The sequence below is a fragment of the Chiloscyllium punctatum genome, chromosome 8 (assembly GCF_047496795.1).
Source record: "Chiloscyllium punctatum isolate Juve2018m chromosome 8, sChiPun1.3, whole genome shotgun sequence".
Lineage (NCBI taxonomy): Eukaryota > Metazoa > Chordata > Chondrichthyes > Orectolobiformes > Hemiscylliidae > Chiloscyllium > Chiloscyllium punctatum.
The window spans coordinates 129,586,858-129,610,803 of NC_092746.1; the positions used below are offsets into that span (position 1 = coordinate 129,586,858).

The window sequence follows — 23,946 nt, forward strand, 5'->3', positions numbered from 1 at the left end:
CTGAGGGAGTGGGCACTGTCGGAGGGTCAGTGCTGAGGGAGCGCCGCACTGTCGGAGGGTCAGTGCTGAGGGAGTGGGCACTGTCGGAGGGTCAGTGCTGAGGGAGTGGGCACTGTCGGAGGGTCAGTGCTGAGGGAGTGGGCACTGTCGGAGGGTCAGTGCTGAGGGAGCGCTGGTACCTTGTATTGGAGCTGGGACCGTGTCTCCTCGGAGTCCCGGAGTTGTTGTTCCAGTTTGTGGAGCTGTCCCTCCTGCAGAGTGACCTGCTCCAGGAGCTCCCGGTTCCTGTGTTCCCAATCCCGGAATAATCCCTGAGTCACTTCGGAATTCCCCTCCACTCGCTGGGCCACGTACTGAGGGCCGGAGAGCACAGGGATTCAGCTCATGTTCCTGACTCACTATCCCCGTGCACTCACAGTCACACTCACTGTCCCTCACACTCACACTCACTATCCCCGTGCACTCACACTCACACTCACTGTCCCTCACACTCACTGTCCCTCACACTCACACTCACTGTCCCTCACACTCACACTCACTGTCCCTCACACTCACACTCACCGTCTCTCTGATTCTCACTCTCTCTCATTTTTTCTCTCTCTCACACTGTGTCTCTCCCATCCACTTTCCCTCCCCCCTGTCCCTCTCTCTCCCTTTCTTCCCCTCTCCCTCACTCTCACTCTCTCACCATCAGTCTCTCTCTCTCTCTCATTCATTCTCTCTCTCACCATCACTCTCTCAATCTCCCACCCCCTCTCCTTTTCCCCAGCCCCTCTCTCTCTCTCTCCATGCCCTCCTCCCTCGCTCTCTCCCCCCGGGCTGGTCTCCCTCGGTCCCTCCCTCCCTGGCTCTCACCTGGATGTGTGTGGCTGGTTCCTGGCTCTGATGGAGTTGGAGTTGAAGGGATTGGACAGTCTCCTGGTGATGCCTGTCTTCTGTCTCCCTCCTCCACTGGAGTTCACTCAGCTCAGCGTCCAGCCTCAGTAACTGCTCCAGCTTCTGCTGCACAGAACTCTCCAGGAGGCACACCTTCGACTGCAGCTCCTCGTTCTCCTGAAAACCATGGGATCACTTTTCACCATCACTCAACGCCCCCCCCCTCCACTGTCAACATCCTGGGGATTTACCATTGATCAGAAACTCGACTAGATTCACCATATAAACAGAGTGGCTACAAGAGCAGGTCAGAGGCTGGGAATCCTGCAGCGAGTAACTCCCCTCCTGACACCCCAAAGTCTGTCCACCATCTACAAGGCACACGTCAGGAGGGTGATGGAATACTCCCCACTTGCCCCTGGATGGGGGAAGCTCTGACAACACTCGGGAAGCTTGACACCATCCAGGACAAAGCAGCCGCTTGATTGGCCCCACATCCACAAACATCCCCTCCCTCCCCCACCGACGCTCAGTAGTAACAGTGTGTGCTGTCTACAAGATGCACTGCAGAAACTCACCAAAGATCCTCAGACGGCACCTTCCAAACCCACGACCCCTTCCATCTAGAAGGACAAGGGCAGCAGATACATGGGAACACCACCCCCTGCAAGCTCCCCTCCAAGTCCCTCCCCATCCTGACTTGGAAATATATCCCCATTCCTTCAGTGTCACTGGGTCAGAATCCTGGAATTCCCTCCCTCAGGACACTGTGGGTCAACCATGGACTGCAGTTAAGGACAGCAGCTCACCCCCACCTTCTCAAGGGGGCAACTAGGGACGGGGCAATAAATGCTGGGCCCAGCCAATGATGCCATGAATAAACTTTAAGAAAGCCTCTCAGAAACAGAATATCTGGTTGTGAATGGGATCTTGCTGTGTGGAAACAGATTTTCTGACATTACAACCATCACTACATTTTACAACAGCTCCATTGGCTATGAATACTTCAGGAGGCTGCTATACAAATTCAGTCTTTACTACTTCATAGAATCATAAAGTTGTACAGTACAGAAGGAGGCTATTCAGCCCATTATGCCTGTACTAGCTCCTGGTAGAGTGATCCAGCGATTCCAGCCCTATCCCCATAGCCCTCGAACTTCGTCACTTTCCAATACATATCCAGGTCCCTTCTGACCCTCCAATGGGATTCCCCCTCCCCCACTCTCCCAGTCAGCACATTCCAAATCCGAACCACTCTCTGAGGAAAGAAATTTCTCCGAATCTCACTCCGATCTCTCTTGCTGACAATCGTGAGACTGTGACCCCTGGTTACTGACATACCAACGAGGAGGGGGTGGAGTGTGCGGTTGGGAGGGGGCGGAGGGTGAGGTAGGGAGGAGGTGGAGGGTGAGGTAAGGAGGGGGCCGTTGGGAGGGGGTGGAGGGGAGGGTGCCGTTGGGAGGGGGTGGAGGGTGAGGTAGAGAGGGGGTGGAGGGGGCCGTTGGGAGGGTGGTGTGGCGAGCCCCCCTGCCCCATGAGCCCATGAGTCTCACCCTGAGGAGTTGCTCTGAGGGGTGCCGGCTGATGGTGGAGAGTTGTTGGAGGATGCCCTGGGTCACCCTCAGGTTCTCTTTCAGGCTCTCGTTCTCCAGGGACAGATGCTGAATCCGCTTCTCCGAGTCGGTAACTCCCTGTAAGGGAAAAGGGAACCCAATCACCCGGCGCTAGAGCAAGGCAGACTGTGATAATCACTGCCAATCCCACACCCTCGGCCTGCTCCTCCCCTGAGTGATTCAATCCCTGCCTCTCCCTCACCTTGTGTCCCTCAGCCTCAGCCTCTTCCTATCTCTCTCCTTCCCACTCTCTGTCCTGCTGACACTCTCACTGTCTGTGTCTCTCTCTTCTTTTCCCTCTCCCTCTCTCGGATTCCCTACAGTGTGGAAACAGGCCCTTCAGCCCAACAAGTCCACACCGACCCTCCGAAGAGTATCCTACCCAGACCCATTACCCTACATTTACCCCTGACTAATGCATCTAACCTACACACCACGGGCAATGTAGCATGGCCAATCCACCCTGACCTGCACATTCTTTGGACTGAGGGAGGAAACCCACACAGACACGGGGAGAATGTGCAAACTCCACACAGAGAGTTACCCGAGGCTGGAATCGAACCCAGGTCCCTGGTGCTGTGAGGCTGCAGTGCTAACCACTGAGCCACCATGCCACCCCAATCTCTCTCTCTCTCTCTCTCTCTCTCTCTCTCCCCCCCTCCTCTCTCTCTCTCTCTCACTCTAGGAGATCCGGTTCGTTCTCCCGTTCCCTGTGGGGGGACAGAGTGTTCCCAGTGAACGTACTGTTTCCGTTCTCAGTCGGATGAGCTCCTCCTCATGTTCCCGAACCTGTTCCCTCAGGCAGTGGATCTGGTGGAACACAGAGATTATTGTCAGAGAGAGGCTGTTCCGGGTCTGAGTGAGGGCCATTACCTCGGGAATGTGAGAGACAATTCTGAGTAATAACGCGGGAATGTGAGGGAGGCTCTGAGGGATAACCCAGGAATGTGAAGGAGGGGGTAAACTCTGGACAGAGAGCAGATCCTCCCTCACATCCCAAATTCGATGTCTGGGTTAGGTGGGACGGCTGTGGGAGAAACAGGGTTACAGGAATAGGGTGGAGGGTGGTTCTGGGCAGGATGCTCTTTGGAGGGTCAGTGTGGTCTCAATGGGCTGAATGGCCTGCTCCCGCACTGTAGGGATTCTAGGAAGAGGGAGGGGGTTCACAGGGAGTTTGACGGATCAGGCAGGAAGAGGGAACAGGTCACACATCAGCTCAGACACTGTCTTTATTGAAGGACAGAACATGCTGGACAGGCCGAGTGGCCTCCACTTGCTCCTATATTCCTGACTCCGGCTGGAGCTGTCCGGGAGTCGGGACTGGGATATCGAGGAGAGCTGCTATCCCCAGGAGGTTCACAAAGTCCGAATCTCAGTGAGGACAGAAAGACTTTGGAGAATTCGCCTTCCCGTTTCAGGCATGAACACAGGCCCTTCAGCCCATCTACCACTGACTGGCGTTTCTGCTCAGCTCACCTTCACTCCGGTACTGGATGGAGGAGCAGCAGGCTTGAGGGGCAGAGTGGCCTCCCACTGGCACTCCCTCCCCCCGGTGACGGCGACCATGGAACAATCATCAATGACTGTCCTTCAGGGAAGGAAATCTGATGTGACCCGGTCTGGCCTACACGTGACTCCAGACCCACAGCAATGTGGGTGACTCTTAACTGCCCCTTGGGCAATTGGGGATGGACAGTCAGTACTGGCCAGTCCTTGTGGATGGGACAATGGCTGAGGGGTATATTCAGCAAGGGGACGGTTTCGGGGGAGCGAGAGCATGTCGTGACATTGGGTTTTGTGTTGAAAGGGGACCCTGTCCTGGGAAACAGTTAGACAACGGAGATATGAAGATGGAGCGATTGGAGATTATCATGGCACGGACAGATTCGGAGAACACAGTCATGTGGACTCACTCAGACGGGGACAGTTAGTTTGAGATGAGAGCATGTAAATTTGCAACTGATTTATTATCTGTAAAAGTAGCATCAAACTATTGAAAACGGAAACAAAGAGCAGAGGTTGCTGGAGAAGCTCAGCAGGTCTGGCAGCATCTGTGGAGAGAAAGCAGGGTGACCCTTCCTCAGAACTGGTGTCAAACTATCGTTTGTCGAAATGATGTGGAGATGCCGGTGTTGGACTGGGGTGGGCAAAGTTAAAAATCACCCAACACCAGGTTAGAGTCCAACAGGTTTAATTGGAAGCACTAGCTTTTGGAGCGACGCTCCTCACACAACAACCACCCAGTGTGCTTCCAAATAAACCTGTTGGACTATAACCTGGTGTTGGGTGATTTTTAACTGTGTGGAAATGGGGGGGTGGGCCCCACCATTGACAGGGAGGTAAAGGATTGGAGGGTTTATTGGGGGAAAGGGACGGTGGGCGTCATGCCCAGGGTGTTCGAGAGGAGCTCACCTGAGTCTCAAAGCTGGCTGAGAGCTGTCTCTTCTCGTTCTCCCCCTGCTCCACCTCCATTTTGATGGATTCCACCTCGTTTAGCAACTTGGACCGTTCAGTCTGGAGGGTCTGGATGGAGTGTACCAACCTCTGGACTCCGGCCGAGGGAGGGGGACTGCCGCACGCAGTGTCACCATCGGGTGGAGGGCTGGCCGGACACAGAGGATGCTGGGAGTATGTAGGGTCACCAGGGTCAGCAACGTCCTTACTGGCTGTGAACGTAAGGGTTAAGTGAGTACGGTGTGTACCTCCCTCAGCACTGACCCTCCGACAGTACACACTCCCTCAGCGCTGACCCTCCGACAGTGCGGCGCTCCCTCAGCACTGACCCTCCGACAGTACACTCCCTCAGCGCTGACCCTCTGACAGTGCCCACTCCCTCAGCACTGACCCTCCGACAGTACACACTCCCTCAGCGCTGACCCTCTGACAGTGTCCACTCCCTCAGCACTGACCCTCTGACAGTGCCCACTCCCTCAGCACTGACCCTCCAACAGTACACACTCCCTCAGCGCTGACCCTCCGACAGTGCACACTCCCTCAGCACTGACCCTCCGACAGTGCCCATTCCCTCAGCACTGACCCTCTGACAGTGCCCACTCCCTCAGCACTGACCCTCCTTCAGTGCCCACTCCCTCAGCACTGACCCTCCAACAATACACACCTCCTCAGCACTGACTCTCCAACAGTTCCCACTCCCTCAGCACTGACCCTCCCACAGTGCCCACTCCCTCAGCACTGACCCCCCGACAGTGCGGCACTCCCGCAGCACTGACCCTCAGACAGTGCCCACTCCCTCAGCACTGACCCTCCAACAGTGCAGCACTCCCTCCGCACTGACCCTCCAACAGCGTGGCACTCCCTCAGCACTGACCCTCAGACAGTGCCCACTCCCTCAGCACTGACCCTCCCACAGTGCCCACTCCCTCAGCACTGACCCCCCCGACAGTGCGGCACTCTCTCAGCACTGACCCCCAGACAGTGCCCACTCCCTCAGCACTGACACTCCGACAGCGTGGCACTCCCTCAGCACTGACCCTCCGACAGTGCGGCACTCCCTCAGCACTGACCCTCCGACAGTGCGGCACTCCCTCAGCACTGACCCTCCGACAGTGCGGCACTCCCTCAGCACTGACCCTCCGACAGTGCGGCACTCCCTCAGCACTGACCCTCCGACAGTGCCCACTCCCTCAGCACTGACCCTGTGATGATTTCTGTGGATGTGATGGTGATAATGGAGGGGCGTGTACTCTGAGCAGAGATGCTGTCGTCTGTCTTTGTCTGCACCTCTTTCACCTGCACGGACAAAACCCACAGTTGCTGGAGAAGCTCAGCGGGTCTGGCAGCATGCCCGGGGAGAGAAATCAGAGTTAACGTTTCTGATCGAGTGACCCTTCCTCAGAATTGACCAGACGCTGCCAGACCTGCGTCCTTGTGATTTCTCACACCAGTTGTCTATTTGGAGCATTGGGATGTGTGGGATTGTTCTGTGCTGTCCCCCTCCCCGTCCCCGTCCCCGTCCCCCCCCCGCAGTGTGGTGACTGGTGTGTGGGTACTGGGCAGTGCTGTGTCCGGTGGTCTCAGAGTGCTGTCCCCAGGCCAGTCTCAGCGGGAGCTCACCTGCCTGTTGGAGTTTCTGCACCAGCCCTTGCTGTTCGTCGATAATCTCCTGGAGGTTCTCGATCAGGCTCAGCTTATCCCTCAGCTCCTGCTTGCAGGTGCTCCGGAGCAGTTTGCGTTTCTTCCTGCTCCTGGCCTCTTCCCTGCGGAGCCGGCTCTTGTACTCGGAGGCTCTGTCCTGGAGACGCTGCATGTGGGAGTATTGTTCCAGGAAGGACAGGAGGTGGGTCATGACCGAGACCAGAGGGGAGGCACTGGGAGCCTAGGGGTGGGAACGACAGCGAGAGGACCACCCAGGGTGGGCAGGAGGTAGCCCACGATGCCCAGCAGCCACCACCCAAGGGGAGAGACAGGTGCCATCACCCAGTGTGGAGGGGGTATCCGAGATGGATGAGTGACCAGACATTGTCCCAATTCCAACAACAACAGGGACATCGCGGTGGGTCCCAGGGGAAGGGAGGAGGAGATGAGGGAGGGGGGTGTGTGGGGTGAGAGTGGGGGGGGGGGGGGGTGTGGATGTATTGACAGAGGGAGGCAATGATGGAGGAACAAGGGGGAACCAGGGAACAGAGACAGAGTTTGGGCGTCAGGCTGGTGCACGTGATCAGATCGATACATAATCAGAGCTCGAGAAACTATCAAACAGAATCATGTCCCGGGATATTCCAGAATACTCCAGGAGTGGAGCTCCATCCGCACGGGGACAGGGATATTCCGGGAGTGGAGCTCCATCCGCACGGGGACAGGGATATTCCGGGAGTGGAGCTCCATCCGCACGGGGACAGGGATATTCCGGGAGTGGAGCTCCATCCGCACGGGGACAGGGATATTCCGGGAGTGGAGCTCCATCCGCACGGGGACAGGGATATTCCGGGAGTGGAGCTCCATCCGCACGGGGACAGGGATATTCCGGGAGTGGAGCTCCATCCGCACGGGGACAGGGATATTCCGGGAGTGGAGCTCCATCCGCACGGGGACAGGGATATTCCGGGAGTGGAGCTCCATCCGCACGGGGACAGGGATATTCCGGGAGTGGAGCTCCATCCGCACGGGGACAGGGATATTCCGGGAGTGGAGCTCCATCCGCACGGGGACAGGGAGCTGCTGTATCCCTCCCCCGCCCTCAGGAGTACACACTCAGGAATGACACGTTTCTAACAATCACCGCGGACACTTCCACAGAAACATGTCCCAGGGGCTGGCTCTCTCCCCAGAACCCTCTACTTCCTGTCCCCATCACCATGGCAACGCTGACACTCATCCAAGTTGACCTGTCAACTAGTCAGTAACCTTTCCCCCCTGCAACATCAATCAAGACCCTAAGGATGTAGGAACAGAATGAGGCCATTCGGTCCACCAAGTCTGTCCCACCATTTGGGAAAGTGGTTCCAGTTTAGGTCTGGTGGTATAGACTCGATGGACCGAAGGGTGTCTTCTGCAGTGTACAAGGGGAAAGTCTCCATAATCTCTCATTACAGAGAGGGGACTGATGATGGTTTAGGCTGAGGGTCACCGTGCCTCATGTGAGGGGAGAGTCCTTCCTGGTTACCTCAGCCTGTGTGGGGATTGAACCTATGCCGTTGTTGATGTCACTCAGTATGGTAAACCAGCCATCCAACCAATAGTACTGGGGAACAAAACTAGATAGAGAGGGCTATTCACAGGTAAAGGGACAGTTGGGAAGTGGAAGGCTTTTAAGAATGAGATAACGCAAGTCCAGAGTCAGGCCATTCCCGTTAGAGTGAGGGGTGAGGCTGGTAGGTGCAGGGAATGCTGGGTGACTAGAGAAATTGAAGAAAAATTCGAGGAACTGCAGATGCTGTTAAATCGGAAACAAAAACAGAAACTGCTGGAAAAGCTCAGCAGGTCTGGCAGCATCTGGGGAAAGAAAGCAGAGTTAACGTTTCAAGTCTGGTGACCCTTCCTCAGAACACATTAACTCTGATTTCTCTCCACAGATGCTGCCAGACTTGCTGAGCTTTTCCAGCAACCTCTGTTTTTGTTCGAGAAATTGAGGCTCTGGTCAAGAAAAAGGAGAAATCTATCAGAAATAGACATCTGGGATCGAGTGAATCTCTCAAGGGGTATAAAGGCAGTAGGAGTATACTTAAGAGGGAAATCAGGAGGGCAACAAGGGGACATGAGATAGCTTTGGCAAATAGGGTTAAGGAGAATCCAAAGGGTTTTTACAAATATATTAAGGACAAAAGGGTAACTAGAGAGAGAATAGGGCCCCTCAAAGATCAGCAAGGCAGCCTTTGTGTGGAGCCACAGGAGATGGGGGAGATACTAAATGCATATTTTGCATCAGTGTTTGCTGTGGAGAAGGACATGGAAGATATAGAATGTAGAGAAATAGATGGTGATATCTCAAAAAATGTCCATATTACAGAGGAGAAAGTGCTGGATGTCTTAAAACACAAAGCTGGATTCATCTATTCTCGAACTCTGTGGGAAGCTAGAGAAGTGATTCCTGGGCCTCTTGCTGAGATATTTGTATCATCAATAGTCACAGGTGAGATGCTGGAAGACTGGAGTTTGGCTAACGTGGTGCCACTGTTTAAGAAGGGTAGTAAGGACAAGCCAGGGAACTATAGACTGGTGAGCGTGACCTCCGTGGTGGGCAAGTTGTTGGAGGGATTCCTGAGGGACAGGATGTACATGTATTTGGAAAGGCAAGGACCGATTAGGGATCGTCAACATGGCTTTGTGTGTGGGAAATCATGTCTCACAAACTTGATGGAGTTTTTTGAAGAAGTAACAAAGAAGATTGATGAGAGCAGAGTGGTGGACGTGATCTATGTGGACTTTAATAAGGCGTGCAATGAGATTCCCCATGGGAAACTGGTTAGGAAGGTTAGATCTCACAGAATACAGGGAGAACTAGGCATTTGGATACAGAACTGGCTCAAAGGTAGAAGACAGAGGGTGGTGGTGGAGGGTTGTTTTTCAGACTGGAAGCCTGTGACCAGTGGAGTGCCACAAGGATCGGTGCTGGGTCCACTACTTTTTGACATTTACATAAATGATTTGGATGTGAGCATAAGAGTTACAGTTAGTAAGTTTGCAGATGACACCAAGATTGGAGGTGTAGTGGACAGCAAAGAGGGTTACCTCAGATTACAACAGGATCTGGACCAGATGGGCCAATGGGCTGAGAAGTGGCAGATGGAGTTTAATTCAGATAAATGCAAGGTGCTGCATTTTGGGAAAGTAAATCTTAGCAGGACTTATACACTTAATGGTAAGGTCCTAGGGAGTGTTGCTGAACAAAGAGACCTTGGAGTGCAGGTTCATAGCTCCTTGAAAGTGGAGTCCCAGGTAGATAGGATAGTGAAGAAGGCGTTTGATATGCTTTCCTTTATTGGTCAGAGTATTGAGTACAAGAGTTGGGAGGTCATATTGCGGCTGTACAGGACATTGGTTAGGCCTCTGTTGGAATATTGTGTACAATTCTGGTCTCCTTCCTATCGGAAAGATGTTGTGAAACTTGAAAGGGTTCAGAAAAGATTGACAAGGATGTTGCCAGGGTTGGAGGATCTGAGCTACAGGGAGAGGCTGAACAGGCTGGGGCTGTTTTCCCTGGAGCGTTGGAGGCTGAGGGGTGACCTTATAGAGGTTTACAAAATCATGAGGGGTATGGTTAGGATAAATAGACAAAGTCTTTTCCCTGGGGTGGGGAAGTCCAGAACTAGAGGGCATAGGTTTAGGGTGAGAGGGGAAAGATATAAAAGAGACCTAAGGGGCAACGTTTTCACACAGAGGGTGGTACGTGTATGGAATGAGCTGCCAGAGGATGTGGTGGAGGCTGGTACAATTGCAACATTTAAAAGGCATCTGGATGGGTATATGAATAGGAAGGGTTTGGAGGGATATGGGCCGGGTGCTGGCAGGTGGGACTAGATTGGGTTGGGATATCTGGTCGCATGGACGGGTTGGACCGAAGGGTCTGTTTCCATGCTGTCCATCTCTATGAGTCTGAGTTTGAGCTCACCCTCTCCCGGTTCTGTACAGTATGAGTTTTTGATTTAATGAGCTCATGACTGACCTGATAATCCTCAACTCCACTTCCTTACCCTTTCCCCCTTGACCCCTCGATTCCCCTTCCTGATGAAAACTCTGTCCGACCCAGCCTCGACTGCCCTTTGTGGTAAAGAATTGCACAGACTCCCTGCTTTGTGAGAGAAGAGGGTCCTCCTTATCCCTGTCTGCAATGTTGTGGTGATGGTTTGAAATTTGGTATTCTTGCACTCGTCCTGATCAGTGGAAAACCAAATAATCCTTCAGAAACATATCTCTTCAATCAGGATGGTCCAGGTCCTATATTATTTAAATCTATTGCTTATCTTAAACCTTCTTTGTGTTTTTAAAGAATTAATCCCCTGGGCAATGGTGTCACTGGCTAGCCAGTATTTATTACCCATCCCTAATTGCCCCTCAGACAGGGGTTGCCTTGAACCCCCTTCCCCTCATCCACCATTTATTTTGCCCCATGTTTGGTCACTCCAGGGCAGCTCAGAGTTAACCATGCCAGCACCGGGCTAAGGTGTTGACCATGCTTTAGCCACCATTCCAGTCCTTGGCTGAGCTACCTTCCCATGGGAATACTCCTTGTCCGTCTGTGAAAATGCTCCCCCGGCAACTTCCTGTTTGAACGTGAGGAACTCTGTGAGTGGAGACATGGTGTCAGTAAGCAGCCAGTCCTCATCGCTACCACTGGTCCCATCACTGTCAGATGGGCCTAAGAACAGAAACAAAGAAAGAGAGAACATTCATTCTACATTGTCTTTCCGAACAGTGTGTCAGGAACAGCAGCGTTATTCCTGTCTCCAATTATCTCTCCTTTCTGCATCTCTCTGTAATTTCTGAGCAAGTTTTGTTTCCCTTTATCTTTCCCTCTTGTTGCTCGTCTTCAGAATATACCCCCTGAAGGCATAGTTCCTTCATTGTTTCTTACTTTGAACTAAATAGTTTCTGCCCTTGGTCCCTTCCTTCCCCCACTGTGGGACATCGTCTCTCTCTCTCTCTTGAGCACTTGTGATTACCTCTTTAATTAACAATTCCTCACCTCCCCTTTCCTTCTGTCCCTATTCTGCCTGTTTCCACCAATATTGAACACTCAGGCCTGTCCTTTATTGGAGTCAGATTTCTGTTATTGGAGTTGGACAGTGCCAGTTTGTCTGCAGCTCACCAATCAGAGTGGGTGCACTCACGTGCAGTCAAGAGTAGAGTGGTGCTGCAAAAGCACAGCAGATCAGGCAACATCCCAGGAGCAGGAAAATTGATGTTTCGATGCCTCATTCCTGATGAAGGGCTTTTGCCCGAGACATTGACCCTCCTGCTCCTCGGATGCTGCCTGACCTGCTGTGCTTTTCCAGCACCACTCTAACCTTGACTCTGATCTCCAGCATCACTTTCACCTAGCACTCACAGGCACACATTAACAGCTTGGACAAACAGTTACACTCCCCCTACCTTTGAGCTCAGAGTATCCTGCTCCCGTGTTCTCTCTCTCTCTCTCTCTCTCTCTCTCTCACCCTCTCATTGCGCAGTGAGCCTTATCGTAATAGTATCTCCTGGTTCTCAAACCTCTCAAACACCCCGAGCAACAGACCCCGGAAGGATTTTTTCCCAATTCTGTGTGCAATGCAGCCCTCCTGATCTGGACAGGTCCCATCACCCCACCCCAACCCCACCCCAGGGCTGCTCCAAGGATAGGATCGCAGTAGGCCATTCAGCCCTTCCAGCCTGCTCCACCAATCAACAAGATCACGGCTGGTCTGAATCTCCCTCCCTCCGGCAGCCATACTTTCCTCTGCTTCCTCCCATTTCCTCAGCTCACTCCACAGAGTCTCCACCAGAGTGACCCGGAGATTCCTGCCCCCTCGTTTCCGATGGGATTCCTGAATCCTAGCTGCAGGAAGTGGGCAGTCTTTCTGTCTCAGTCACTGGTACCGATGTGACTGCTGTCTCCTGACCAAGGAGGGATCTTCCCATCCTGTCTCTGTCCTTTCCTTTGTTCACAGGACCAGCATTCATTGGTCATTTCAGAGCCAATCACGTGGCTCTGGCTCCAGACCAGGTCAGGATGGCTGCGGAGGGACATTAGTGATCCACATGGAGTTTTCCAGCCATTTATAACAGTCACCATTAGTCTGGCTTTTAATTCCAGAGGGTGGGACTTTGTCTCCTCAAGGATTGTGCGGTGGTCACTCTTACCGATACTGTCATGGACAGATGCAGCCACAGAAAGCTGATAGGTGAGGATGAGGTCAAGTTATGTTTTTCCCTCTTGTTGGTTCCCTCCCCACCTGCCGCACCCCCCAGTCTAGCAGCGATGTCCTTTAGGACCTGACCAGCTCCATCAGTAATACTGCTACTGAGTCACTCTTGGGGGGGGGCATTGAACTCCCCCACCCAGAGTACACTCTGTGCCCCTGCTTCCTGTAAGTGTTATTCAACATGGAGGAGTACTGATTCATCAGCCGTGGGAGGACGGTACGTGGTCATCAGCAGGAGGTTTCCTTGCCCATGTTTAACCTGAAGCCATGAGACTTCATGGAGCCCGGAGTCAATGTTGAGGATTCCCAGGGACGATTCCCTCCCGACTGTATCCCACTGTGATGCCCCCTCTGCTGGGTCTGTCCTGCCGGAGGGACAGGACCTATCCAGGGATGGGGATGGTGGGGTCTGGGACATTGTCTGTGAGGTGTGTTTCCGTGAGTATGACTGTGTCAGGCTGATGCTTGGTCAGTCCCCCCCCCCTCTCCCCACCACCCCCTCCCGGGTGTTAGTGAGGGGGACTGTGCAGGGTGAGCTGATATCCACCCAGTTTCCTCCCTTTGTTGAGACTTGTTGGCAGTTTGCTATCTCTGAGGGACTGTTTATGATTTTTAGTTCCAAATCAGTAAAAACGGAAATTCTACTACAGTGGGATTCCAACCCAGGAGCATTCCCAGTAATGTCTGGGATTATTAATCCAGTTTTCTCTGCCTGTTGCTTATTAACTCCTGGAGAATACTCCCCGGATAAACGCACATTTAATGTCCCCTCACTGTTTCCCCAGGAGGAAGTGATCCTTCCGCTGGGATCCCAAGGAGATGGGGAGTTTCTCCGGGGAGAATGGAGATTTTCTCCGGGGGATTGGGAGATTCTTTGGGAGATGGGGAATTTCTCTGGGGAATGGGGAGTTTCTCTGAGAGATGGGGTGTTTCTCTGGGGGAGTAAGGAGGTTCTCCGGGGAATGGGGAGTTACTCTGGGAAATGGGGAATTTCTCCGGGGGATTGGGAAGTTTCTCCGGTGGGGGTTGTGGCCAGACAGCCCAGACCTAAGAGCTGCCTGTCCTCTTCCTCACACACCACATGTCCCACCCACCCCAGTCCGTCACCCCCCCCCCCCCTCCGATCACCGGGGGAGCAAATGTTGACCCTCTGAGTCCTATCCCAGGGTAGTGTCAGTGGAAAACTGATGACCAGGACATTTTCCCCCCGGATTTACGTACTCTCATGGTCAACCAGCTGTGACCAAAACTCATCCTTCAGCGAGAGACTGCTCTTGGGGCTTCTCAGCCTTGTCTTGGTCTCCATGGAAACAGGGCCCTGCTCCTGTCAGGAATAAGAGAGAAATTTAATCCCATGAGTTGAAATGAAGAGGAACTGGATGGAATTAAATCCCCATTTAACACAGAGTGAAATAGCCAATGATGATGGGGTTATCAAACTGAAAATTACCACCATCCTGACTGATGATGCTGGGAATGTTTGTCGGATGTGTTGATGTCACTGTGTCTGTAAACAAGGTTACACAAGTGAATGTTACCTTTAAACAGGATCCCGAGACTGAACTGCTCACTTAACCAGATTCCCAGCCCGAACCAGAGCCAGCGGTACCCAGGAACACGTTTCTCACTCTTGGCAGCGATGAGGGAGCACAGCTCCAGGAACAGACTAGACACAGGGAGAGGAGATTGTTGGGAGAGACCTGAACAGGGGTGTTCAAAATCAGTGAGGGATCTGGACACAGAGAGAGAGAGAGAGGGAGTGAGAGAAAGGGAGGGAGAGAGGGAGAGAGAGAGAGCGAGAGGGAGAGAGAGAGAGAGGGAGAGAGAGGGGGAGAGAGAGAGAGACAGAGGGAGAGAGAGGGAGTGAGAGAGAGGGAGTGAGAGAGAGAGAGAGAGAGACAGAGGGAGTGAGAGAGGGGAGTGAGAGAGAGAGAGAGAAAGACAGAGGGAGTGAGAGAGAAGGAGTGAGAGAGAGAGAGACAGAGAGAGAGAGATAGAGGGAGAGAGAGAGAGGGAGAGAGAGAGAGAGAGAGACAGAGGGAGTGAGAGAGGGAGTGAGAGAGGGAGAGAGAGAGAGAAGGAGCGAGACAGAGAGAGAGGGAGTGAGAGAGAGAGGAAGCAAGAGAGAGAGGGAGAGAGAGAGAGTTCCCACGAGGGGAGGATGGAGAACAACAGACAGAGGGTGCTCAGCGAGAGGAAGCTTCAGGGACACAAGGAGAAACGTTATCCTGTAGTGAGTGGCCATGGGTCACGGGCAATGGCACTTTCAGAGAGCTGGTGCAGACATGATGGGCCAAATGGCCTCTTCTGTTCTATCACAGTCCCATGATCTGTGACTTCCAACTGTGGAGAACTGCTCTCGATGTGGTGTCCTCCACATTGGGGAGACAGGACGCCAACTTGCAGAGAACATCTCTGGGACCCCCGCACCAACCAACCCCACCGCCCCGTGGCTGAACACTTCAACTCCCCCTCCCACTCCACCAGGGACATGCAGGTCCTGGGCCTCCTCCATCGCCACTCCCTCACCACCCGATGAAGAACTCCTCACCTTCCACCTTGTGACCCTCCAAACCCAGGGCATCAATGTGGGATTTCACCAGTTTCCTCATTTCCCCTACCCCCACCTTATCCCAGATCCAACCTTCCAACTTGGCGCTGCCCTCTTGAACTGACCTACCTGTCCATCTTCCCTCCCACCTCCCTGCTCCACACACCCCACCAACTTATCACAATTACCCCACACCTGCATCTACGTATCGCCTTCCCAGCCCCAACCCCACCCTCCTATTTATCTCTCAGCCCCCTTTCACCACCCCCTCCCCCACCCAAACATTCCTGATGAAGAGCTTTTGCCTGAAACGTTGACTCTCCTGCTCCTCGGATGCTGCCTGACCTGCTGTGCTTTTCCAGCGCCACCCTTTTCAATTCTGAGGAGAACATTCGGCCCAGATAAGCCCATTCCACTGTTTGATCTGACTGGGATTGATTACTTTTGTGCATGAAAGTGTTCACCAAAACCAGCAGATTAGCATTTCCTGTCAGGAAGTGGGGACCAAGGGTTGTGTGGGGGTCTTTGAGAGTTCCCACTGTCCCAGCGCTGAGTCATGTTGCCAAGGATAATGTCAACTTCTCAAGTCTATCCTAAAATCTCACAAGAGGCCATCTTGTGGCTCAGATGTAACTAGCTCTGAAATGCTGTATCATGCAACTTTACGGTAATAGGGTCCAAGGCCACAATAGGGTCAGGAGACAGGACCTGACGTAGGCCATTCAGCCCATCGAGTCTGCTCTACCATCTGATCTGACCATCCTCAACTCCCATTTCCTGCCTTTTTCCCCCATACACTGCGTGATTTCCTTCCTGATTCAAAATCTCTCTCCATCTAGGAATATACTCAGCCTCACCAGTCCGCTGTGGTAAAGAATTCCACAGATTCACTACCCCACCCCCGTGAGAAAAGAAATACCTGCTCATCTCTGTCTGAAATGGGTGACCCCCTTACTCTGAGGTGATGCCCCCTCGACTCTCCCACACGGTGGAATGACCTCTCCACATCTCCCCCTGGCAAGTCCCCGAAGTTTCAATAAGGTCACCTCTCAATCTTCTAAACTCCAACAAGTTACAGGCCCAACCTACTCCACCTCTCCTCATCAGGCAGTCCCTCCATAACCAGCATCAGCCGAGTGAACCTTCTCTGGACTTCACTTGGAATATTGTGTCCCGTTCTGGTCGCCCTACTATAGGAAAGATACAGAGTCCTTGGAGAGGGTGCAAAGAAGGTTTACCAGGATGTTGCCTGGACTGGAGGGCTTGTCTTATGAAGAAAGGTTGAATAAGCTCAGACTTTTCTCTCTGGAGAGAAGGAGGAAGAGAGGTGACCTGATCGAGGTATACAAGGTAATGAGAGGAATAGATAGAGTTAACAGCCAGAGACTTTTCCCCAGGGTAGGATTGACTGGTATGAGGGGTCATAGCTTTAAGATATTAGGAGGAAGGTATAAAGGAGACATCAGAGGAAGGTTCTTTACACAGAGAGTTGTGAATGCATGGAATGCGTTACCAGCGGTGGTGGTGGAAGCAGAGTCACTGGGGACATTGAAGTGACTGCTGGACATGTACATGGAGAGCAGTGAGTTGAGGGGGACGTAGGTTAGGTTATTATATTTTAGATTAGGATTAAACCTCGGCACAACATCATGGGCCAAACGGCCTGTTCTGTGCTGTACTTTTCTATGTTCTCTGGATTGCCTCCAATGTCAGGCGACCTTTTCTGAGAAAAAGAGGCCCCAGACTATCCACAGTATTCCAACTGTGCTCTGACTGATGTGTTAGACATAGAGACATCTACAGCCTTGGATTGAGCCTGTGAATCCCAGTTTCCAGTCTTGTACTGTTCGATCATGGGTTCCCTAATTCCATCCCCTTGGAAATAAAGAGCAATGTCTTTGTTCAGCTCCGATTCACCAAGACTGAGCTTAGCCCCTGCCTCAGATGTTGTAAAGGCACCTCTCACTGTCTGGGATATCAGTAACGTAGAGAAACACCAACCAGGAGCATTGAGGACGCTCTGCCCAATCCCTCCCCCTAGAGACCAGACTGACCCAGGGGTAGATACCACCCCCAGCCCAACCATCTATACCAATTAGCACCTTAACCCCACACACCTGGCTTTGCTCCAGATCTCCATCAGCCCCCCCACCCCCCGTACTCAAGATATCCCCCAGGCCGCCACTGTCTAGAGGCGGAAGGTTCCAGAGGGAATGCAGACTGTCCAGCCTGACCTCGTCAGGACCCTTTCGACCCCAGGGGATTGTTCTGGTGAGTCTGCGCTACACTCCCTGGCAAGGTCACTGTCTCTGCCCCCAGAGGAACATGGGCTCAGTACTGAAACCCATCACCCCTGACACAGCCTGACCAGAACATTCTATAACTGACGCCTCACTTCCTCTCCTTCATTTTCCAGCCTTTGACATGGTGGCTGCCATTCCTCTGTGTTTCTTAAAATAATGTTTTGTACATTTTAGTAACCTCTAAAATAACCCCTAGAGTTGGAAGATGGATTTCTCTGCTCCTCCAGCTCACAATCCTCCTCCATTTCTGAAATATTGTGACTAATCTTTAGTCGGACCGAAGGGGATGATCTTAATCTGAGACAGTGAAGGATTGTCTTCCAGCCGGTCACTGAGAGGGATCAGGCCTGATTGAACCAGACAGGCCACAGTTCAAAGGTCAGCCTCCCCTCAGACACTGCAGCTTCGATTTGGGTCAGAGCTGCCGGTTACTCAGGCAACAGCCACCCCCTGGGGCGTCTGGCCCGAGAACAGGCAGTCAACGTCAGGTGGAAATATAGAAGATGATGGAGATCTAAAACAAATTCAGACTGAGTGGATGGTTGAGGATTGTGAAGATGAACACACAGAGAGAGCTTTCCCAGGGCCTGATTAATGACTTCTCCTCAGGGCCTTATCACCAGGAGTCTGTCACCTTGGACACGGCTTCAGGGCTGGGGATCAGGGGTGGTGCTGTTACCATGGGCCCTATTACCACAGGCCCTGGTCCAGGGGACCTGTTACCTTAGAGTCAGTCACCAGAACTCTGTCAGCATGGGAACTGTTACCATGGACCCTGTTCCCATGAGACTGGTTGCCATGGGCCCAGTTCCCAGGGGTCAGGGAAGGGCGTGCCTGTTGCATTGGACCCTGTACCCCAGGGGTTGGGGGAGGGTGTTTCTATTGCCATAGACCCCGTTGCCAGGCACTGTTCCTCTCCCCACAGGGTCAGATGCCTGTGACCTGTTCTGAGGCACTGGGGCTGTCCCTAGGCTGGTAGTGAGTTGGAGGTTAGGCAGCAATGGCTGGCTTGGGGTGCAGGAACGATGTTTTCCAGGTAGTTTCCAACCATCACACCTCCTCCTACCATGGCCCACCACAACCCAACCCTCACTGGGCACCTGAGCCGCCCAACCCCATCTTCCTGGGCCAATCAGAGCTGAGCTAAATCTCTAGGTGAGTTGATTGGATGTCAATCCAATAGCCACTTCCTCCCTTTCCAATAATGTTCTAGAACAAAGGGCACAGAACAGTTTTAGCGACTAATGTGCTGGGAATAGGGGAGACCGGGGCTGCATTTCTTTGATCCCTCTGTATTGTTGTCTCTCTCAGTTTGGAGCCCTGGAGCCTGATTAGTCAGATACAGCTCAGACCTGAACTCTCTCAGCCACACTCTACCCCTTCAGCTCATTTCCACATACCTTTACAGCTGGTGTTTGACAGCGATATATTTCCAAGTCAGGATGGTGAGGGGCTCGGAGACGAGGTAGTGTTCTCATGTATCTGCTGCCTTTGTCCTTTGAGGTGGAAGTGGTTGTGGACTTGGTGAATTCTTTTCATTCATTCAGGGGATGTGGGTGTCACTGTCTACAGTAACATCTATTGCCCCTCCCTAATTACCCAGAGGGCAGTTAAGAGTCACCCACATTGCTGTGGGTCTGGAGTTACGTGTAACCCAGACTAGGTAAGGATGGCAGTTTCCTTCCTTGAAGCTCACTAGTGAATCAGGTGGGGTTTTCTGACAATTAACAATGGATACATGATCATCATTAGATTCTTAATTCCAGATTTTTATTGAATTAAAATTCCACCATCTGCCTGGCTGGGTTTGAACCTGAGTCCCCAGAACATTACCAGGATCTCTGGATCAACGGTCCAGCGATAATACCTCTTGGCCATCACCTCCCCAATTTGTAGTGTATCTTGTAGACAGCACACACCGCTGCTACTGAGCGTCAGTGGTGGAGGGAGTGGATGTGGTGCCAACTGAGTGGGGGCTGCTTGGTCCTGGATGGTACTCAGCTTCCTGAGTGTTGTTGGAGCTGGCCCCATCCAGGGGCAAGTAGGGAGTATTCCATCACCCTCCTGACTTGTGCCTTGTAGATGGAGGACAGGCTTTGGATTCCCAGCCTCTGACCTGCCCTTGTAGTCACTGTGTTTATGTAGCGGGCCCAGTTGAGTTTCTGGTCAATGGTAAATCCCAGGATGTTGACAGTGGGGGACTCAGTGATGGTAACAGCATTGAATGTCCAGGGGCAGTGATTAGATTGTCTCTTATTGGTGACGATCATTCCCTGGAATTTGTATGTAGTAAACAGGATCTGAGGCATCGCTTCATATTCCTGGATGACCTCTGCTCACCCACTGAACAAATCTCTTCAGTGTTGGGGTCAGGGCTGTTAATGTAGGAGGGTCATTCACTATCACTGGGTCAAAATCCTGGGAGTCCCTCCCTCACCCCCACCTTCTCAAGGGGCAACTAGGGATGGGCAATAAATGCTGGCCCAGCCAACCATGCCCACACCTTGTGAAAGAATTTCAGGAGTTACATTTCATTTGGGCATAACAGAAGGAAACTGGAAACAGCTCGTCTCAGTGAATGGGGCAGGCCTGTTGGAGGGAGATTGGAGACGCTGGGTTGTTCTCCTTAAAGTTCGTTATATTGTTCAAGGGCTCAGAGATTGTGGGCTAATGGGACATCGGGATATCACCATACAAATAGTGACCCTCCTCTGAATTGCCTCCAATGTAACTACACCCCTCCTTATGTAAAGGGACCAAACTCTCCACAATGGTTCAGGTGCAGTCTCACTAATACCTTGTACAATTGCAGCAACACTCCCCTACTTACACACTCCATCCCTTTAACAATACATGGCAACATTCCATTGGCCTTCCTTATTACCTGCTGTTTCCTGGTTTTCTGTGATTCATGCATAAGGGCACCCAGACCCCTCAGCGCTGAACCTCTCTGATGTTTCTCTCCACTATGACCTTTCCATTGCTCTGACTGAAATGTTGGCCCCTTCTCCGAACTGGTCCATATCCATTTGTCCATTTCCCATTGCTCCATTGAAACTTATTCCCTGCCTAATTTTGTGTCATCTGCAAATCTGGCCACAGTACTTTCTGGATGTAGGTTTGCTCGCTGAGCTGTAAGGTTCATTTCCAGGCGTTCCGTCACCCTCCTAAGTAACATCTTCAGTGAGCCTCCGGGCGGAGCCTGCTTTCTATTTATAGGTTTGGGCTTCTTTGGGTTGGTGATGTCATTTCCTGTGGTGATGTCAATTCCTGTTCTTTTTCTCAGGGGGTGGTAGATGGGGTCCAACTGAATGTGTTTGTTGATAGAGTTCCGGTTGGAATGCCATGCCTCTCGGAATTCTCCCGTGTGTCTCTGTTTGGCTTGTCCAAGGATGGATGTGTTGTCCCAGTCGAAGTGGTGTCTTTCCTCATCTGTACGTAAGGATACTAGTGAGATAGAGTCATGTTGTTCTGTGGCTAGTTGGTGTTCATGTATCCTGGTGGCTAGTTTTCTGCCTGTTTGTCCAATGTAGTATTTATTACCGTCCTTGCACGGTGTTTTGTAAATGACATTAGTTTTGCTCATTGTCTGTATAGGGTCTTTCAAGTACATTAGCTGCTGTTTTCATGTATTGATGGGTTTGTGGGCTACCATGATACCAAGAGGTCTGAGTAGTCTGACAATTATTTCCAAGATGTCTTTGATGTAGGGGAGAGTGGCTCGGGTTTCTGGATGAGTTTTGCCTGCTTGTTAGGGTTTGTTGCTGAGAATATCAGCGAACTGTGTTCATTGGGTACCCGGTCTTTTTGAATACACAGTATAGGTGATTCTCCTCTGCACTGTGTAGTTCCTCTGCGCTGCAGTATGTGGTGGCTCAATGAAATAATGTTCTAATGCTACTTTGCTTGTGGGTGTTGTTAACCCCATTTGGAATACTGTGTCCAGTTTTGAGCCCCGCACCTCAGGAAGGACATACTGGCACTGGAGCACGTCCAGTGGAGATTCACACAGATGATCTCTGGAATGTTAGGCCTAACATACGATTAAGGGCTAAAGATCCTGGAATCGTATTCATTAGAGTTTAGAAGGTTATGGGGAGATCTAATAGAAACTTACAGGATAATGTATGGCTTAGAAAGGGTGGACGCTGGGAAGTTGTATCCTTTAGTTGGGGAGACTAGGACCTCTAGGCGAAGCCTTAGAATTAGAGGGGGGTCAATTCAGAACAGAAATGCGGAGACATTTCTTCAGCCAGAGTGTGGTGGGCCTGTGGAATTCATTGCCGCAGAGTGCTGTGGAGGCTGGACGCTAAATGTCTTCAAGACAGAGATTGATAAATTCTTAATCTCGCAAGGAATGAAGGGATACAGGGAGAGTGCGGGTAAGTGGCGCTGAAATGCCAATCAGCCGTGATTAATTGGTGGAGTGGATCCGATGGGCCGAATGGCCTTATTCTCCCTCATATGTCTTATAGCCTTCTGGGACACAGAGTAGTGGGGTCAGTTACTCTGGGACACAGTGTGGAGGGGTCAGTTACTCTGGGTCACAGGGTGATGGGGTCAGTTACTCTGGGACACAGTGTGGAGGGGTCAGTTACTCTGGGTCACAGGGTGATGGGGTCAGTTACTCTGGGACACAGTGTGGAGGGGTCAGTTACTCTGGGTCACAGGGTGATGGGGTCAGTTACTCTGGGACACAGGGTGATGGGGTCAGTTACTCTGGGACACAGGGTGACGGGGTCAGTTACTCTAGGACACAGGGTGACGGGGTCAGTTACTCTGGGACGCAGTGTGGAGGGGTCAGTTACTCTGGGACGCAGTGTGGAGGGGTCAGTTACTCTGGGACGCAGTGTGGAGGGGTCAGTTACTCTGGGACGCAGTGTGGAGGGGTCAGTTACTCTGGGACACAGTGTGGAGGGGTCAGTTACTCTGGGACACAGTGTGGAGGGGTCAGTTACTCTGGGACACAGGGTAGTGGGGTCAGTTACTCTGGGACACAGGGTAGTGGGGTCAGTTACTCTGAGACACAGGGTAGTGGGGTCAGTTACTCTGGGACACAGGGAGATGGGGTCAGTTACTCTGGGACACAGGGTGATGGGGTCAGTTACTCTGGGACACAGGGTGATGGGGTCAGTTACTCTGGGACACAGGGTGGAGGGGTCAGTTACTCTGGGACACAGGGTGGAGGGGTCAGTTACTCTGGGACACAGGGTGGAGGGGTCAGTTACTCTGGGACACAGGGTGGAGGGGTCAGTTACTCTAGGACACAGGGTGGAGGGGTCAGTTACTCTAGGACACAGGGTGGAGGGGTCAGTTACTCTGGGTCACAGGGTGATGGGGTCAGTTACTCTGGGACACAGGGTAGTGGGGTCAGTTACTCTAGGACACAGGGTAGTGGGGTCAGTTACTCTGGGTCACAGGGTGATGGGGTCAGTTACTCTGGGACACAGGGTAGTGGGGTCAGTTACTCTGGGACACAGGGTAGTGGGGTCAGTTACTCTGGGACACAGGGTGATGGGGTCAGTTACTCTGGGACACAGGGTGATGGGGTCAGTTACTCTGGGACACAGGGTGATGGGGTCAGTTACTCTGGGTCACAGTGTGGAGGGGTCAGTTACTCTAGGACACAGGGTAGTGGGGTCAGTTACTCTGGGACACAGGGTGGAGGGGTCAGTTACTCTGGGACACAGGGTAGTGGGGTCAGTTACTCTGGGACACAGGGTAGTGGGGTCAGTTACTCTGAGACACAGGGTAGTGGGGTCAGTTACTCTGGGACACAGGGAGATGGGGTCAGTTACTCTGGGACACAGGGTGATGGGGTCAGTTACTCTGGGACACAGGGTGATGGGGTCAGTTACTCTGGGACACAGGGTGGAGGGGTCAGTTACTCTGGGACACAGGGTGGAGGGGTCAGTTACTCTGGGACACAGGGTGGAGGGGTCAGTTACTCTGGGACACAGGGTGGAGGGGTCAGTTACTCTAGGACACAGGGTGGAGGGGTCAGTTACTCTAGGACACAGGGTGGAGGGGTCAGTTACTCTGGGTCACAGGGTGATGGGGTCAGTTACTCTGGGACACAGGGTAGTGGGGTCAGTTACTCTAGGACACAGGGTAGTGGGGTCAGTTACTCTGGGTCACAGGGTGATGGGGTCAGTTACTCTGGGACACAGGGTAGTGGGGTCAGTTACTCTGGGACACAGGGTAGTGGGGTCAGTTACTCTGGGACACAGGGTGATGGGGTCAGTTAC

The 23,946-nt window shown here is 52.5% G+C and overlaps 1 protein-coding gene across 1 annotated transcript in view; it reads right to left on the bottom strand.

Annotated features, from left to right (window-relative positions):
- LOC140480299 (kinesin-like protein KIFC3) overlaps positions 1–23,946 on the bottom strand; it is a 53,774-nt gene that overhangs the window by 15,585 nt on the left and 14,243 nt on the right. Inside the window, 8 exon segments of the mRNA XM_072575003.1 lie at positions 180–353; positions 856–1,053; positions 2,430–2,567; positions 3,234–3,299; positions 4,902–5,155; positions 6,564–6,825; positions 11,156–11,304; positions 14,066–14,168. Of these exon segments, the coding sequence (XP_072431104.1) occupies positions 180–353; positions 856–1,053; positions 2,430–2,567; positions 3,234–3,299; positions 4,902–5,155; positions 6,564–6,825; positions 11,156–11,304; positions 14,066–14,150 (1,326 nt within the window). The 5' untranslated portion in view covers positions 14,151–14,168.